This window comes from Chaetodon auriga, chromosome 18, assembly GCF_051107435.1.
Source record: "Chaetodon auriga isolate fChaAug3 chromosome 18, fChaAug3.hap1, whole genome shotgun sequence".
Lineage (NCBI taxonomy): Eukaryota > Metazoa > Chordata > Actinopteri > Chaetodontiformes > Chaetodontidae > Chaetodon > Chaetodon auriga.
Genome location: NC_135091.1, coordinates 466,307 through 482,131, shown reverse-complemented (window position 1 = coordinate 482,131; position 15,825 = coordinate 466,307). Strand labels below are relative to the sequence as shown.

Here is a 15,825-nt window from a genome sequence, read left to right as displayed (position 1 = left end):
GTGCTCCTCGTGTTCGTACGCCTCATCGAGCTTCATCATCATCGTCATCACCACCATAATGATGATGATCTTATTTAGGGAACAGTTTTCTAAACCAACGTGACAAAGTGCGTCTCAGAGTGAACATAAACCAATAAAACCAGAAGCTAAGTATGAAACATTTCACACAAACGTCTCAGGATGACGTGAAATCTTCAGAGAAAAATTCCATTTCACCAACAAACAGTCATCACACTGATTCTTCACTTCAAACCACACCCACACCCGCCCTGCCGCCCAATCAGGATCCTCTCACCTGTCACCAATCAGCCTGTTTACCTGTGGAATGTTCCAAACAGGTGTTTTTGGAGCGTTCCACATCTTTCAGTCTGTGAAACGTGTTGCTGCATCAGATTCACAATAAGAGATATTTACAGAAATCAATGAAGCTGATGAGCTCAAACATTAAATATATCGACTTTGAGCTGTTCTCAGGTCAGTTTGTGTCGATCTTCTTCGTCTCGTCTTCAGAACTTTTGAGCTTTTAACTGAATGAAAGCTTCAGAGAAACGTTGAAACGTTGAGAGTGTTTTTAGAGGCATAGAGACAGAATGAGGGTGTGAAAGAGGAAGATGAGAATTAGAGGTTTCGTCCACACACACACACACACACACACACACCCCTTCCTGTCAGCAGTGTTTTCATTCTGTCGATGTCGTGCAGCCGTCTCACCTCCACCATCACCTGTTCGAGCCACGAGGGAAACCAGCAGCACCACCGACCGTCTGAGCTGTGAGTTCTGCTTCTCTTCATCCTTTTCTTTCTCTTTTTATTCCTCTTTCTTTCTCTCTCACCTCAAACATCATCTCTGCCCGTCAGTCCACTTCATGTTTTTCTCTCCTGCCTGTTTCATGTTGAAGTCTGTCAGTTTTTGAGCTGAAGAGTCGTTTCAGTCCAGATCTAAGCTGAAATCTGAAGCGGGTTAACTTTGTCGCAGACGTCCAGCAGCTTTGACTCATTTTGAGGAAACGTAACCTGAATCAGTAACACATGATGTCATGAGTCAGATAGCATCAGTCGTCCTCAGAGAGTGCCTTTGGTCTCATTTTGTCCAGAAAGTCAACAGGATGTGAACTTTAAAAAGATGGTGTGTTCAGACACGTTCACATCACGTCCGTCACTCCAGCTTCAGCCTGTTTTCTGCTTCATGTGACCCGAAGACAAAGAGACATGACAGCATCGCTGAGCATCAGGACACCAGAGGAAATCACATGAACAACCGAGAAACGTCAGATTTACCGATAAAGTCAAAAAACTTTGATTCGTTCACATCACAAAGTGATCAATACAACTTAACGTTCGATACATTAACCAATCAGATGGTTCGAGATGAAATCACACGTTTTGTCATTGACCTGCATGTAAAATCACTGTGTCGCTCTCGTCGTGTCTTTTCTCCTCGAAACTTCTGCATCTTTCCTTTCAATAACTGATCGAATGATCGTGTTAATCCTAAATGAGCGAACTGTGTATGAAGTATCTGAAAGCAGCTCCACCTGCAGCAGCTCCACCTGCTCTAACATTGAAGCTTCAGGATGAACAAACTGATCAATCAGGAGGATTTTCTCCAAAACAAGTACTTTTGCTTTAAGTACATGAAGTATTTGGCTGATAACACTGTACTTTTACTCGTGTAGGCCTATGACTGCAGGACCGTCAGTTGTAATAGAGTATTTTGGTATTATGATACTTTTACTTCCTGTCAGCTGTGCACACAGTAATCACACCGTCCATCAGCTGATGGAGCTGATAAAGCTCTTTAGGAAGTCCTGTGATTTACAGGAAGTCCTTTAGTACACAGTAACACGTGTCTGTGTCAGGTGAGCAAACACCTGTCCAGGTGACACGGCGGGTTTATTGTGTGAGCTGCATCCAGTCACAGCTGTCGGTCAGAATTTGTCAGATTTGTTCTGTTCTTCTAAAAACACGAGTGATCAGTCAAAAGGCGTTTCTTTTCCTTTAATGGGATCAAATGAAACGATAAGAATCACAGAATGGATCAATGACTGAGAGGGTCCGTTCACCCGACGTGTCCGCTCACACAACGTGTCTGTTCACACAATGTGTCCGTTCACACATGTCCGTTCACACGACATGTCCGTTCACACGATGTGTCCGTTCACACAACGTGTCCGTTCTCATGACGTGTCCGTTCACACAACGTGTCTGTTCACACAACGTGTCCGTTCACATGACGTGTCCGTTTACACGACGTGTCCGTTCACACAACATGTCCATTCACACGTCCACAGATGTGTCCAATCACACGACGTGTCTGTTCACACGACGTGTCTGTTCACACGTCCACAGACCTTCAGGTCTTCACGCTGAGCGTTGACCCCTTCAGCATCCGTGACGCTCGCAGTCTTCTGTGATGAAGATGCAGATGATGAAGAAGAAGCTGCTTCCTTCTTCTGGTCCAGCTCTTCAGTTTGAGCTGGTCCTCACTGAACATCTTCAAACGGCTGCACCACTTTCTTCACAGCCGTCTGTGTTTCAGCTGAAGCTGTGGAAGGTTTGATGGCTCTGATTCTCCCTCATGGCTCAGTGAAGTCAGTGCAGGTCTGGAGTCTCTTAAGAACAAAGAAACTGGATGACTGTTCATACACAGGCTCAGGTCACAGGTGAGGAACCTCACCTGAACATTCAGGCTGGTTTCATTTATCTTGATGATTTAAAAAGGCCACAAACAGCCGCGTGACAATGAAAGACTTCATCTGAACCAGACCAAAAAAATGGACGATCATTGACAGATGAGCCAGGAGGATGTTGATTTGTGATCACCTGCGTGCTCAGCAGGTTGGATCTGATCACACTAAACCTGGAGGATGACCGCTGAGGCTGATCAGCGCTGCCTTCAGCCTGATGGACTTTGCTGCTTAAATGCTGTTTGTTTGACATTTAAAATAAGGGAAGTCAGAGGGGACAAACTGAGCCGCTGTCGTCCACTCTGAAGTCCTCATCGTGTCCGGCAAGCAGAAGTAGAGAGCAGGAACATGAGGCGTTTGAGGAACTGTCGGCTTTTCATAAAAGTCTGTTTATTTCTCCTTTAAGATCAGTTTGTGGGATCAGTTTGTCGAGAACAAACCTGCCGCTTCCTCCTCAGCGCGTCTCTGATGGCAGGACCTCGTCTGTCTGAAGGGACGGACGTCGGACTGGGACAAGACCAGACCTGGCTGATCTTCACTTTCACTCGTTCACAACACATCATGTGACATCTTCAGGATCTGCGGTGGCTGGGAGAGCTCAACATGCTGCAGCTTCTGGGAACACATGCAATGAGACAAAGCACGAGCAAGTTAAGAAAAATCAGCAGTTCGTCGACACGAGCTGCAAACACAACACGTGCAGAGACGACAGGTCTGTTTCCAGGGGACACAAAGACACGACGAACCTGGCGGCGACACACTTGTACAGAACATTAGCACAGAGTGTCACATTTGACAGTGTTTCATCAGATTATTTGGACTGACGGGCTAACAACAAGGCTAAAGGCTGAAGCTGGACTCACAGCACATATCTCCAATAAAATCTGAGTCATGTGATCACATGGTCACAATGAACCAAAAACACTGACGAGTGGCCTAAGTCGCAAAGCGCCTCGCTGCTTCAGACTCACTGCGTTCATCAATCTGAATGTCTGATTGGTTGATTGATGGACTAATTGTTGTCGGTGTGAATCGTTTTTCTTGCAGACTTTCAGGAACTCGATGATAATTTTAATCGAAAGACTTTCTTTCTTTTTCCGTCTCTCTTTGTTTCCTAATCTCCTTCCTGCTCTGATATTCATAAAAATCTCCTTAAAAAGCTCTGACAGTGTTTTGAGCAGCGAGGCGCCATCGGCCTCTGATGTAAGTCGATGTTAATGTAAAAAACCTCAGAGAACAGAAGAAACCACACATTACGTGAACTGGGTCACTCCGAGTTTCACACTCAGTTGACCTCTTTTCTGCAAACTTCCTCTGAGCGCTGAGACACCTGAGAACACCTCGATCCACCACAACTGGAACATCTTCACCTCCTCTTACCAGCAGAGCAAACCTCAGCCTCCTGACATTTCACTTCATTTAAATATCTGCTGTACTTTGGTGTCGTGGTGTTTCATCAGACTCAATGAAACCTGAAGAAAGTCAAAGTGAAAAACTGTCATTTTTTCCCAAACTCACTCTGTAAAACATGTCACTGGTGTTTCTGATGGATCTCTGGATCACTGTGGTCCAGAGTGAGACCTGGTCTGGTCTGAATTAAACCTCTGAGAGGGAAAGTTCTTTTTGGTCTCGTGGTGTTTTTTCCTCACTCAGTGAACTGACCCTGAACTATCTGAGTGACACCATGATGAGAACTGTCTGAATGTTGTCAGGGTTCAGGAAAGCTGATTCAGTGCTTCCTTTAGGAAAAGATACTCTGGACCGTCCTTTAGAAAGGAAAGCAAACAATGCCGTCCCATAGTTCTTTGCAGCAGCAACATTCAAAGCAAAGCTCCATTCAGCTGTTCATGGGAACACGTGATCAACGTGTCACGTGACAGCTACACATCCTGTATCAGCCAGAACACGTTCAGAAGACGTTGACTCTTCAGGGCGCTCTGAGTTCTGGTTCTGAGGCTGTTTGACTTCCATTTGAACACTTCAGTGTATTTGTCCTTAAATCGATAAAGACAAACACTTTTGACTCTGTAGCTCCTAAAACAACGTCACTGCTGTTTTTTAAAGACATTTCTCAGGAAAAATCCAAAAGTGACTGTGTTGACCCAAAGCAACATGCAGGAGACAGAAATTCAAGCTAGAAACAAACTAATTGACGACAAAGTAAAACAGACGTTTCGAACAGATTTAAAGGAAGTGAACTCAAAGGCTGTGTCCTGCTCAGCGTAAAGCCTCTCTGGAGTCTTTGGTTACCTGGTCTCCGATGTTCAGTCCCGTTGCTCTGAACCAGGCCGGAGGCCGACGTCTTCCTTCTGTTCTGGTTGCATTCTGTGCAGAGTGACCTCAAACTATGTGTTCATCACCGTTTAATCTTCTGTCTCTGCTGTTTGTTTCCAATAGGAGAAGATGGCGAGCCCACAGGAGGACATGTACGACCAGTCATATTGCAACGACAGTGATTGGGAATATGATCTGACTGAACCTTGTTCTCTCCAGAACAACCACAGCGTTGAGCTGGTGGTCGGCCCGTACGTCCACTCCATCATCTGCATCCTGGGCTTTGTGGGGAACAGCCTGGTAATCATCACCTACGCCTTCTACAAGAGGACCAAGTCCATGACCGACGTCTACCTGCTCAACGTCGCCATCGCAGACCTGCTGTTTGTGGTGTCGCTGCCCCTCATCGTCTATAACGAGCTGTCGGCGTGGTCGATGGGGCCGGTGGCCTGCAAGCTGCTGCGCGGCTCCTACAGCATGAACCTGTACAGTGGCATGCTGCTGCTCGCCTGCATCAGCACCGACCGCTACATCGCCATCGTTCAGGCCCGCCGGAGCTTCAGACTGCGCTCGCTGCCATACAGCCGTCTCATCTGCACCATCGTCTGGGCTTCCGCCTTACTGCTGTCCGTCCCCACCTTCTACTTCTACAACTGGTATGAGCCATCGCACATAGAGGAAGTCTTCTTGAATGAGCAGGAAGAGAAAAATCAGACCTCCAGGCCTCCTCAGTATGTCTGCGAGTTCAGGTTCATGGACAGCACCACGGCCTGGAAGACCAAGGTGGCCGTCCCCAGCACCCAGCTGGCGATGGGCTTCTTCCTGCCGCTGGTCATCATGGTCTTTTGCTACAGCGCCATCATTGTCACCCTGCTGAGAGCCAGAAACTTCCAGCGGCACAAGGCAGTGCGGGTGGTGCTGGTCGTGGTGGTGGTGTTCATCACCTGCCACCTGCCCTACAACATGACGCTCCTCTACGACACCATCAACATGTTCGAGCAGCAGTCGTGTGAAGCCTCGGACGCCCTGCATGTAGCGAAAACGGTGACGCAGACCGTTGCCTACCTGCACTGCTGCCTGAACCCGGTGCTGTATGCCTTTGTCGGGGTGAAGTTCAGGAACCACTTCAGGAGGATCATCCAGGACCTGTGGTGTCTGGGGAAGAGGTACATTGCCCCGCGTCGCTTCTCCAGGGTCACCTCTGAAATCTACGTGTCCACTCGCCGCTCGGTTGACGGCTCCAGCGACAACGGCTCGTCTTTCACCATGTGAGGCCGCCAGTCTGATGTGGACCAGAAACTTCTCTCCTAAATCCAAAGATCTCTGGAGATGAACTGGAGGCCTGTCGGCCTCTGAAAGTCCAAACCTGACTGAAGTCTGTAAATCATTTTATCATCATTTGTTGCTTCAAGCTGTGGTTCTCAAATCAGGCATCAGAAGATACAATGGAGGGGTTTGAAGATGATTTCTAAGATAAGAATCAAGAATTTGCTACTCCGTCTTCTTTCCTGTACTTCTTGCTTTTTTTATTGTGACATTCTGCAGAGTTTTTCCTCTTCAGGACTTAAAAACTGCCGAAATGAAAGAGACTTTGGCTGAACTGCTCGCAGTTTAGAGACAAACACAAACTGTGGTGAAACATTGCTTTGATTCAAACCTGAAGAGTTCACCAGCTGTTTTTCAAAAGACTTCAGGGCCACCTGGTGACTGAGCTGTCAAAGATTTGTCTAACTGTCCCCTAGAAATGATCTCTGTGCGGTACTAACTGGTTTTGACAGGACACCCATGAGCTGTCTGGATCATGATCACTGATGACTCCCCCTTTTTTCCTTCACGGTTTTTGTGCTGTCCGAAGTCGTAGGTCAGAGGTCGGTGCCAGGGTAGCGCCTCGCTGTGAGGAGTCTACATGTTCTCCTCTTCCTCAGTATTATTAGCAGTGGGCTGGGTCCAGGGTCCAGGAACTGGTCCATGGTCCAGGGCACTGACCTAACATTTATGTTTCTGATGGAGGGAAACTGCAGAAAACCACACAAACACCAGGAGAACATGCAAACTCCTCACAGGGAAGTTCATCAGAAAAGTTCAAAAAGACACCAGATCTGGAGATACGTGGTTTTCACAGAGGTGGTGGATGTTTTGTGGTATTTAAGAGTCAATAGAGATTTAGAGATCTGATAACTGTTCAGGCAACACGTGTAAAACAGGTTCAGTGCTTCCTCACAGTCTGGCCTTCAGAAGAGAAAACAGTCTGACTGTAACCTCCGTTATTTCTGCTGTTCTGCAGGGTCACATGACCTCAGATTGTTTTAATCCAGTCTCGGCCCTGAACGTGAAGCTGTGTCACTTCCAGCTCTGATCTGCTCGGACTTTCCAGCAACTTTGGTTTAATCTTAATCAGATAAATTTCAGGATTAAAAACTGGAGCTTTTGCCTGCTGAGAGGTTTTTGCTTCTGAAGGAGTCTGAGGATCAGCTGTGGGTTTGAAGGACCCGCAATCCTTCTGTCATGTTTGATGTTTCAGTGTTAGAAGTAACTGTGTGACAGTAATCCCTGTGAGTAAACTGCTCAGGTTTCAGACTCCTCTGAATGTCTCGTCACTTTTTTGGTCTTTGCAGCAGTTCTGATTCTGATCCGGATCCTATTTAATCCAGAAAATCTCTCCTGGTTTTCACTCTGATGTCTTCTGGCTCCTCTGCCTCAACTCTGTTTTCTGATGCACAGTTAGCAGTTACTTTAGCAATGAGTAAAGCTAACTGTAGCTGCTGTTAGCTAGTTAGCTCAGTTAGCTGTCCAGCTAGCAGTCCTGTTAACAGCTCCCCCTGCCCCGGGCCTGAAGACCTCCTCCTTCCGGGGGTTCAAAGCTCCAGTGCTGCAGGTGTAAACTCCAACAGTCCCACTTTCAGCTAGCTCCATGGCTAACTTAGCTAACCAGCTAATGGCAGTTAGCTGTAGTTGTTGCTAAAGTACCAGCTATCTGTCCATCATTTGTGGAGTTATTTCCTCCATAAAATGTGATCTAGTTTCACTGAAGTCAGTCCATGAAGTCTCATCATGTTCAGGCCTCATATCGAAGTTTCCCACGTGAAGCCGCCGCGGCGCCCACGTGCACTGGGTGCTGCCGCTCGGCCAGCCCTCATCAGAAGTCAAACTGTGACTCATGCAGAAATGGACGTGCTGAAGACGAGCGTCCTCACTGACAGTCTGTGACCTGCAGTCGCTGATCAAACATTTTATTTTCTAACTTCCTGTCATTATCCTCCGCTCTTATTCTCTTTAAACTTCCTGTTCAGCTAATATTTGAGTAATGTTTGATTTTTTGTATCATTGAATGTGTCAAACTGAAGGACATCATCTGACTGTTTCTCTTTAATTACAGAATAAATGTTTGAATTCAAGCAGTTTTTCATTTCTAATGTTCAAAACAAACAGTTCACATCACTGCAGTCCCGCGTGTCCACCAGACCGCTCCGTCCACAGAGGACGTTGAATTAATGACGAGGTCTCACTCTTCAGATCTACTAGAAGACTCAGTCTGATCTTCGTCACGTTAAAACTGTGAGAAAACAAGGCGGCAGACTCACGGACTGAGCCTCCATTGTTTAACTCGTTTAAAAAGAGGGTGGGACGGTTTGCTGCTGCTCTGCTGCCCCCCAGTGGCCAGAAAACACGAGTCTTCTACTTTTGAGCAGCAGGTGAAGCTGCTGTTTTAAAGTCAGTTTGGTAACAGCATCCTGTGAGAGTTTGTTTGTGCAGCTCTCAGAGGAAGGAATCGTCTGTCCACAGAGACGCTGAGAAGAGACGGTTTCATTCGTCACAGCCTGAACCAGCATCAGGACCGACCGACCGTCTGGTGGTGAACTGCACCTGTGGTGGACTCAGTGAACAGACGTCAAACACAGAATCATCAGAACCAAAAAACACCTGGATGTCAGTAAATGTCTCAAACTGTTTCTTCCTCTTCGTCTTCATGTTTCAGGTCTCTTCTCTTCTGTCTTTGAGATGTTTTGTTCTGGGATTTCAGATCAAGTATGAGGAAAACCTGCAGCTGATGTTCCAGCTGAGGTACGAACGTGTTACCGTCAGCGCACAGGAAAGGAAACACACCGAAGGTCAGTGAACGAGTGAAAAAAGACGACGAACTGCATCAACATGAACGTCACAAAGAGTAACACAACACACACTGCACTAAATCTGTGTGTGTGCGTGTGTGTGTCACACTGCATGAAATATGAGTCTGTTCACAGTGAAGCTTTTAGATCATCAAGAGGCGACGTTTCAATCACATTAAGACTGAAAACACTGCAGCTGTTAGTCTGCAGCTCTGTTAGTCTGCAGCTCTGTTAGTCTGCAGCTCTGTTAGACTTCAGTTCTGTTAAACTTCAGCTCTGTTAGACTTCAGCTCTGGTAAACTTCAGCTCTGTTAAACTGCAGCTCTGTTAAACTTCAGCTCTGGTAAACTTCAGCTCTGTTAAACTGCAGCTCTGTTAGACTTCAGCTCTGTTAGTCTGCAGCTCTGTTAGTCTGCAGCTCTGTTAAACTTCAGCTCTGTTAGTCTGCAGCTCTGTTAGTCTGCAGCTCTGTTAAACTTCAGCTCTGTTAGTCTGCAGCTCTGTTAGTCTGCAGCTCTGTTAAACTTCAGTTCTGTTAAACTTCAGCTCTGTTAGACTTCAGCTCTGTTAGACTTCAGCTCTGTTAAACTGCAGCTCTGTTAGACTTCAGCTCTGTTAGACTTCAGCTCTGTTAGTCTGCAGCTCTGTTAGACTTCAGCTCTGTTAGACTTCAGCTCTGTTAGTCTGCAGCTCTGTTAGACTTCAGCTCTGTCAAACTGCAGCTCTGTTAAACTGCAGCTCCGTTAGACTGTAGTGAGGGATGTGCATACCAACATGAGATGATGTGTTTCAGTGTTAAACTGTCACAGGAAGAGGAAACTGCTCTGCCTGTCAAAATAAAGGTCAATGAACAAAGTGACAGATTTGAACATTTGAGACTTTTACTTTAATAAGTCAAAGAGTTTCATTGATCACACAAGAAATCTTATCACCAATATAACAAACAGGTTAAACACCTGACCAAAACTACCTGAACCAGGCTGGGAAACCATGACGTCACACTTCACGCAGGTAACACTGGGTGTGTTTGTTTTAATGTTTGGTGAAGGTCGGGCTGGTGGGATTTAAGTTTACACAGCTTTTCAAGGCTGAACCCTGTGTGTGTGTGTGTGTGTGTGTGTGTGTGTGTGTGTGTGTGTGTGTGTGTGTGTCAGCCTTCAGGTATTTTCACTGTCCTCACCTCCACCCACCTTTAGATAAATGATGTTCTTGCTTATATTTACTTTGAAGCTGCTGAAGCTGTGCCCATAGGATCGATAGGATCGATCAGCTGTGATCATTAATCAGCTTCAGACTCTTCCAGCAACCTCTGAATGAAACACTGGCTGATGAACATCTGGACTGAGAGCAGCTCAAGATGTTCTGCTTCTTCTCTGCAGGTTTAATCTCACAATGAAAAACATCAACAGCATTTTTTTTCCCAATAAACAAAAGTTTTGGTGAAATTTAAAGAAAAAGGCACATCTGAGGAAGACGCTTCAACTTGTTAGTAGACACTTGTTAGTCTTCAGTCTCAGTCCGGACTGCAGGGACAGGTCACTTGTCCCGGTTCAGTGAGAGGACAAAGGGCACCAGGGCTCCTCTGGACTCCGCCGGGGAGGGCAGCACCTCCGGCAGGAACCCTTCCTGCTCCTCTCGAACCTCAAACTGCAGCGTCTGGCTCCGGTTGACGCAGTAGATCCGGTCCCCGAGGACAGCGCAGCGGAACGGCAGCGGGTTGTGGAGCGGGAAGGACGCGCCGCCGTGCCACGCCTTCACCACAGTGTTGTACTTGTACACGCTCACGGCCGCGCGCTCCCGGTCCACGTCGAAGCGGAACACGAGACTCCGGTGCGCCACCATGTCCGTGGACCGCCGACGGCTCTCGTTGAACGGACACTCCTCCCACTCGTCCCGGCGGGAGTCGTACCGCAGCAGGCGGTAGAAGAGCGAGCCGCCGGACACGAACAGCTCCCCGCCGCAGGACGTCGCCTCGTGCGCAACGGCGAAAGAGCCTTTGGGCAGCGGAGCCACCGGACTCCACCTGTCCGCGCGCGGGTCGTAGCGTTCCACCGCGAACAGACACTCCCCTCCGATGGCGTACAGGTAGCCGTCCATGGAGACCAGCCTGAGCTGGCAGCGGGGCTGGGTCAGCGGGCGGATCTGGCTCCAGACGCCGGTCAGCGGGTTGTAGCAGAAGACCCGGTCCGATGCTTTGGAGCGGCCGTCCCCGTGCGCCCTGATCCCCCCCGCCACGAACAGGTAGTTGAACATGGTGCACAACCCGGAGCCTTTGGCCGGGATCTCCTCCGGCAGGCTGGTCAGCTCCTCCCACTGCAGGCGCTCCGGGTGGAGGAACAACACCCGCCGCTGGTTGGTGTCCTCCGGGCCGGTCAGCAGCGGACTCTGCGGCCGGCTGTTCTCCCGGCTCCCCCCGCGGTCGTACACCTCGCTAGTCTCGGCCACCGCCAGCACCTTCCTGCCCTCCATCCTTCGGGCCAAGATGTGCTCCCTCTCCCCCGCGGTGAGCCGGCCGTACACGCCGGGGGTCCGCAGCACCTGCAGGTAGTGGTCGCTCATGTAGCGGTACAGCCGCTCCTTCTCGCCCTCCGCGCCTTCGCTCTTGGCTTTTGTCAGCAGCTCGTAGCAGTTTTCTGCGCTGATCTGTTGCGACATTTCTGCAGCTGCTGAGCCGAGGTGTGAACAAAGATCCCCGGCGGCTCTTTCTGACTCTTTGCCCTCGCTGGCATCCATTTGTTCCGGATTTGCTGCGGCTCTGATCGATCCCGGTCCTGCCAGAGACAATTATGCGTCTGAGGATCCAGACTTCTTTCTTTCCTCCCTACAACAAACGCCCCTTTCACTCCTCCTTTATTCTCTCTGTTGCTTCAAGTTTTCTTCTTCCTCTTCACACACAAACCAGATCCGTCTCTTGGTTAATCAACGTCTCTTCCGGATCCTCCATCCTCCGCTCCTCCAGCGGGCGCGGTGGCTGATAGAGCCGGGATTCCTCGCCTGCTGTGCGGGGAGGTTCCTCTGCGCCCCCCGCCGCAGAGCCCGGAGGTGTCTGCGGACACAAAGGCGCTCAGTGTCCGCGTGAAGCGTCCCTCCTCCCCGCCTGCAGCTCCACACTGGCCGCTGTGTTGTGCGCGTTGACGCCCCTCTGACTGTGCAGGCGGACGGGGGGAAGCAGCTGCGCGCCCCGCTGTCCTCTGCGGAACAATGAGCTGCTGCAGAACCCAGAGCCCTGCTGGACTGCAGAGGAGGAAGAAGTACTGTGAACTTCAGCAAAAGTACTAATACCACAGTGGAGAAATACGTGCATTCAAAAGCAAAAGTACACAAGTATTCACATATTCAAAATACACTTGACGTAAGTAAAAGTACTCATTATGCAGAGTGGCTCAGTCCAGACTCATAAATCTTACTGGATTCATGTGTTCATCAGGTTAATGCTGCGGCTGCTGAGGCTGGAGCTCATCCAGCGACTTCATTTACTGCTGGAGATTAATGAGTAATAATACTTCATCACTGATGAGCTGATTATACTTTGTTAATACTCCGTTGATTAACTGTGGTGGAGTAAAAAGTACTACATGGACTGCAGTAGAAGTTTAAAGCAGCATCAAATGGAAATCCTGAGTGAATTAGAAGTACCTCCAAATTGTATCTAAGTGTAGTACTTGACAGAATGTACTGTGTTTCTTTCTCCATCAGATGTGTTTCACAAGAGGATGAACTGATTCTAGTCTTTATTATTTATTCATGACTTTTTATTCATCCATGAATCTAAGAGAGAGTCCAAAATTACAATAAAGCGATTAAAAACGGAATTAAATATGTAAAGAAGTGCAGAGACACAGCGGAAGGATCGTTCAGGGTTTAGGATGAGGAAGAGGAGGAAACTGTTCGAGAGTCTGAGAGAAAAAAAAACAAGTTTTAAATCATGAAGGGCAGAAAATAAGCGAGAAGCTGAGAGAAAAGAGGATTCAAGCAGAAGAACGAAATCAAGATTCACCTGCTGACGCAAACGTCAGTGACAAACTGATTTATTTCTTAACAAATGGCGCCGCCTCGTGTCCGAAGGTCAGAATCACACCTCAGAGCTCTTTCACCTGTAAAACTCCAGCTGAGCCTGAAGCGGGTCCTCCAGTCACTGAAAACCTGCAGCACCAACATGTCTGAGGATCAGGATCAGGATCAGGATCAGGATCAGGATCAGGATCAGGATCAGGATCAGGATCAGGATCAGAGCCAAGATCAGTTCTGTTTGTTTTCTTTGTGTCTTCATGTTTTGGTGCCTGATGATTAATAAAAAAATCTGTGAAATAAATCAGTCTACAAATGAAAAGAGCTGCAGTGATGGAGGCCTGATGGGGGGCTGATGGGGGGCTGAAGGGGGACGGGTGGGGCTGGTCTGAACAGCAGCGTCTCCTGATGAAAGTTGCTCCTGTAGTTTCTCTCTCCTCTCTCTGCTGAAGACTGAAACATGAATGAATTTAGTCCAAACAAACAGTTTGATGAGAAAAAACATCCGAAAACACAAACTCATCCAGCTGCTGCAGTCTGTCAGTGACCTGCAGGAGGCGCTGCAGGGCTGCGAGACACAGAGCACTGAGCCTGGATGAGACTGAACAACACAAACAACACAAACAAAACAAACACAAGCAAACAAACAAAAAAAACAAAAAAAACCCCACAACAAAACAACACAGACACATGATTTTGAATAAATAAACAAACGAATTTCAAAGTTTGAAGGAAGAACATAAGAGTATGTTCATCCATGCAGTAAAAGTACTGCAGTACTGTCAGCCTGATGCAGTAACAGTACTGCAGTACCGTCAGCCTGATGCAGTAAAAGTACTGCAGTAACGTCAGCCTGATGCAGTAACAGTACTGCAGTACCGTCAGCCTGATGCAGTAACAGTACTGCAGTACCGTCAGCCTGATGCAGTAACAGTACTGCAGTAACGTCAGCCTGATGCAGTAACAGTACTGCGTGTTCATCCTGAGGCTTCAGTGTTCAGCCGTCACACGTCTTCCATGTCGAGTCTTAACGGGTGAAGTAATCAGTAACTAACATCTGGTGGACGTGTGGACGAACAAGAAGACTCAGAAACACAAAGAGACGGATTAAAGGACCCTCTGACAGGAACGTCCACCTTCATCAGGCTGATCTGGTCTAAATGTGTCCCACAGACGTCCTCTGCAGGGTGGAGGTCACAAACAGCTGACGGATGATTATCAGCAGACTCCATCACTGACTCCATGAATATTAACAGCCGTCCGATGTCAGCGGTTCACCTGAGCGACAGACAGCAAACAGCAGGAAGTCAAACACGATTCGTCCTGACGAGGAAACAAATCGCACCTGACAGATGAAAGTGAACCGAAGAGCTGCGGCGACGCCAAGCACGAGAGGAGAAAACGACCCGGAGGCCCCGTTTCCTCCAACGAACCACTGAACCAAAGTCTGTGCAGTTTTCTGAGCATTTGAAGAGAAAAGGAAAACGTGTTTGATCATATTTTCTGTGAAGTTTCTGGTGCTGATTGATTCTGTACTATTATATCATTGAGTATTGGTTTCATTGATTCGCTTTTTATTGGCTGAACATTCAAATTCAGTGTAAAAATAACTCAGTCATTTCTTAATAAATCAGGTTTGGTGCTTTGTGTCTCAGAGGCTTCATCATCTGGATGTTCTTGATTAAAAACTTCAGGTTTTATTGTGAAATGAAACATGACTTCCTGCTCTGATTGTGTTGATCAGCGTTCGAATGAACTTCTGCAGAGAGAAAAGTCAAATGAGAAATGATCCGGACTGCTGAGCCATTTAATTAGATTCAATTACAGAACCAATCAGCTTTCAGCGTCTTAATCAAACATGGCGGCTGCGAGGTGGAGGTGACCCGAAGCTCTGCTCCGCCCAATCAGACGCTGTCTCTGCAGGAGGAACTTTACTCCTGCTGAAGCATGAAGGAGGAGCAAAGCTCATTTCACAGCATTCATCCGTTCATGTGTTCGTCCGTTGGTCTGTTCATGTGTTCATCTATTCATCCGTTCATCTGTTCATCTGTTCATCCGTTCATGTGTTCATGTATTCATCCATTCACCTGTACATGTGTTCATCCGTTGGTCTGTTCATGTGTTCATTCGTTCATCTCCACGCGTCTGAACAGACGTGACGCTCAGGGACACTTTAAACACAGTTCAGTTTTATTTCTCACAGAAATGTCCTCTTTGTCTTCAGTGTCAAACCTGCGTCTCCGTCTCGTCTTGTAGTTTGTTGATGAGCTCCTTCTCCTCCTCTTCCTCCCCCTCCTCCTCCTCCTCCTCCTGCACCTCCTGTTTCCTCTGTTTAAACGAATGATCGGGACTTGAATGATTGATGAAATGGGAACCAGCGCTCAGAGGTCAAAGGTCATCTGTGTGTAACACGGAGTGTTTTCACTGAGCCTGTTTAGGACCCCGAGGACGGCCGATGCTAACGAGGTGTGAGCTAATGGAAGACGAGGACCCGTCTCCCTCCTCAGCCTGCTTTCAGACTCTGTGCACGTCCTCCACATCGCCTTTATGAAGTTATCGTGTCACTGACAGCAGGAAGGAGGAGACACGTCTTCATCGTCTGATGTCAGACAGCAAAGAGAGGAAACAGGAAGTCCACAGGGACACAGAGAGTGATCAGAGCAGAAGAAGAGACTCAGTCAGTCACCTGCAGAGACAGACAGAGACAGACAGACAGACAGAGACAAACAGACAGAGACACTGAGCAG

At 47.9% G+C, this 15,825-nt stretch overlaps 2 protein-coding genes across 2 annotated transcripts; one reads left to right on the top strand and one right to left on the bottom strand.

Moving 5' to 3' along the window:
• The first annotated feature begins 141 nt into the window (after positions 1-141).
• ccr6a (chemokine (C-C motif) receptor 6a) lies at positions 142-8,356 on the top strand. Its single transcript, XM_076755884.1, has 2 exons — positions 142-771; positions 5,085-8,356. The coding sequence occupies exon 2, from the start codon at positions 5,091-5,093 to the stop codon at positions 6,231-6,233; it is 1,143 nt and encodes a 380-aa protein (XP_076611999.1). The 5' UTR covers positions 142-771; positions 5,085-5,090; the 3' UTR covers positions 6,234-8,356.
• Positions 8,357-9,994: 1,638 nt separating this feature from the next.
• Positions 9,995-12,179, bottom strand: LOC143336045 (kelch repeat and BTB domain-containing protein 11-like). Its single transcript, XM_076755882.1, has one exon. The coding sequence runs from the start codon at positions 11,801-11,803 to the stop codon at positions 10,607-10,609; it is 1,197 nt and encodes a 398-aa protein (XP_076611997.1). The 5' UTR covers positions 11,804-12,179; the 3' UTR covers positions 9,995-10,606.
• Positions 12,180-15,825: the final 3,646 nt, after the last annotated feature.

Coding starts and splice junctions, on each gene's coding strand:
- LOC143336045 (XM_076755882.1), bottom strand. CDS start 11,803: ATGGATGCCAGCGAGGGCAAAGAGTCAGAAAGAGCCGCCGGGGATCTT.
- ccr6a (XM_076755884.1), top strand. CDS start 5,091: ATGGCGAGCCCACAGGAGGACATGTACGACCAGTCATATTGCAACGAC.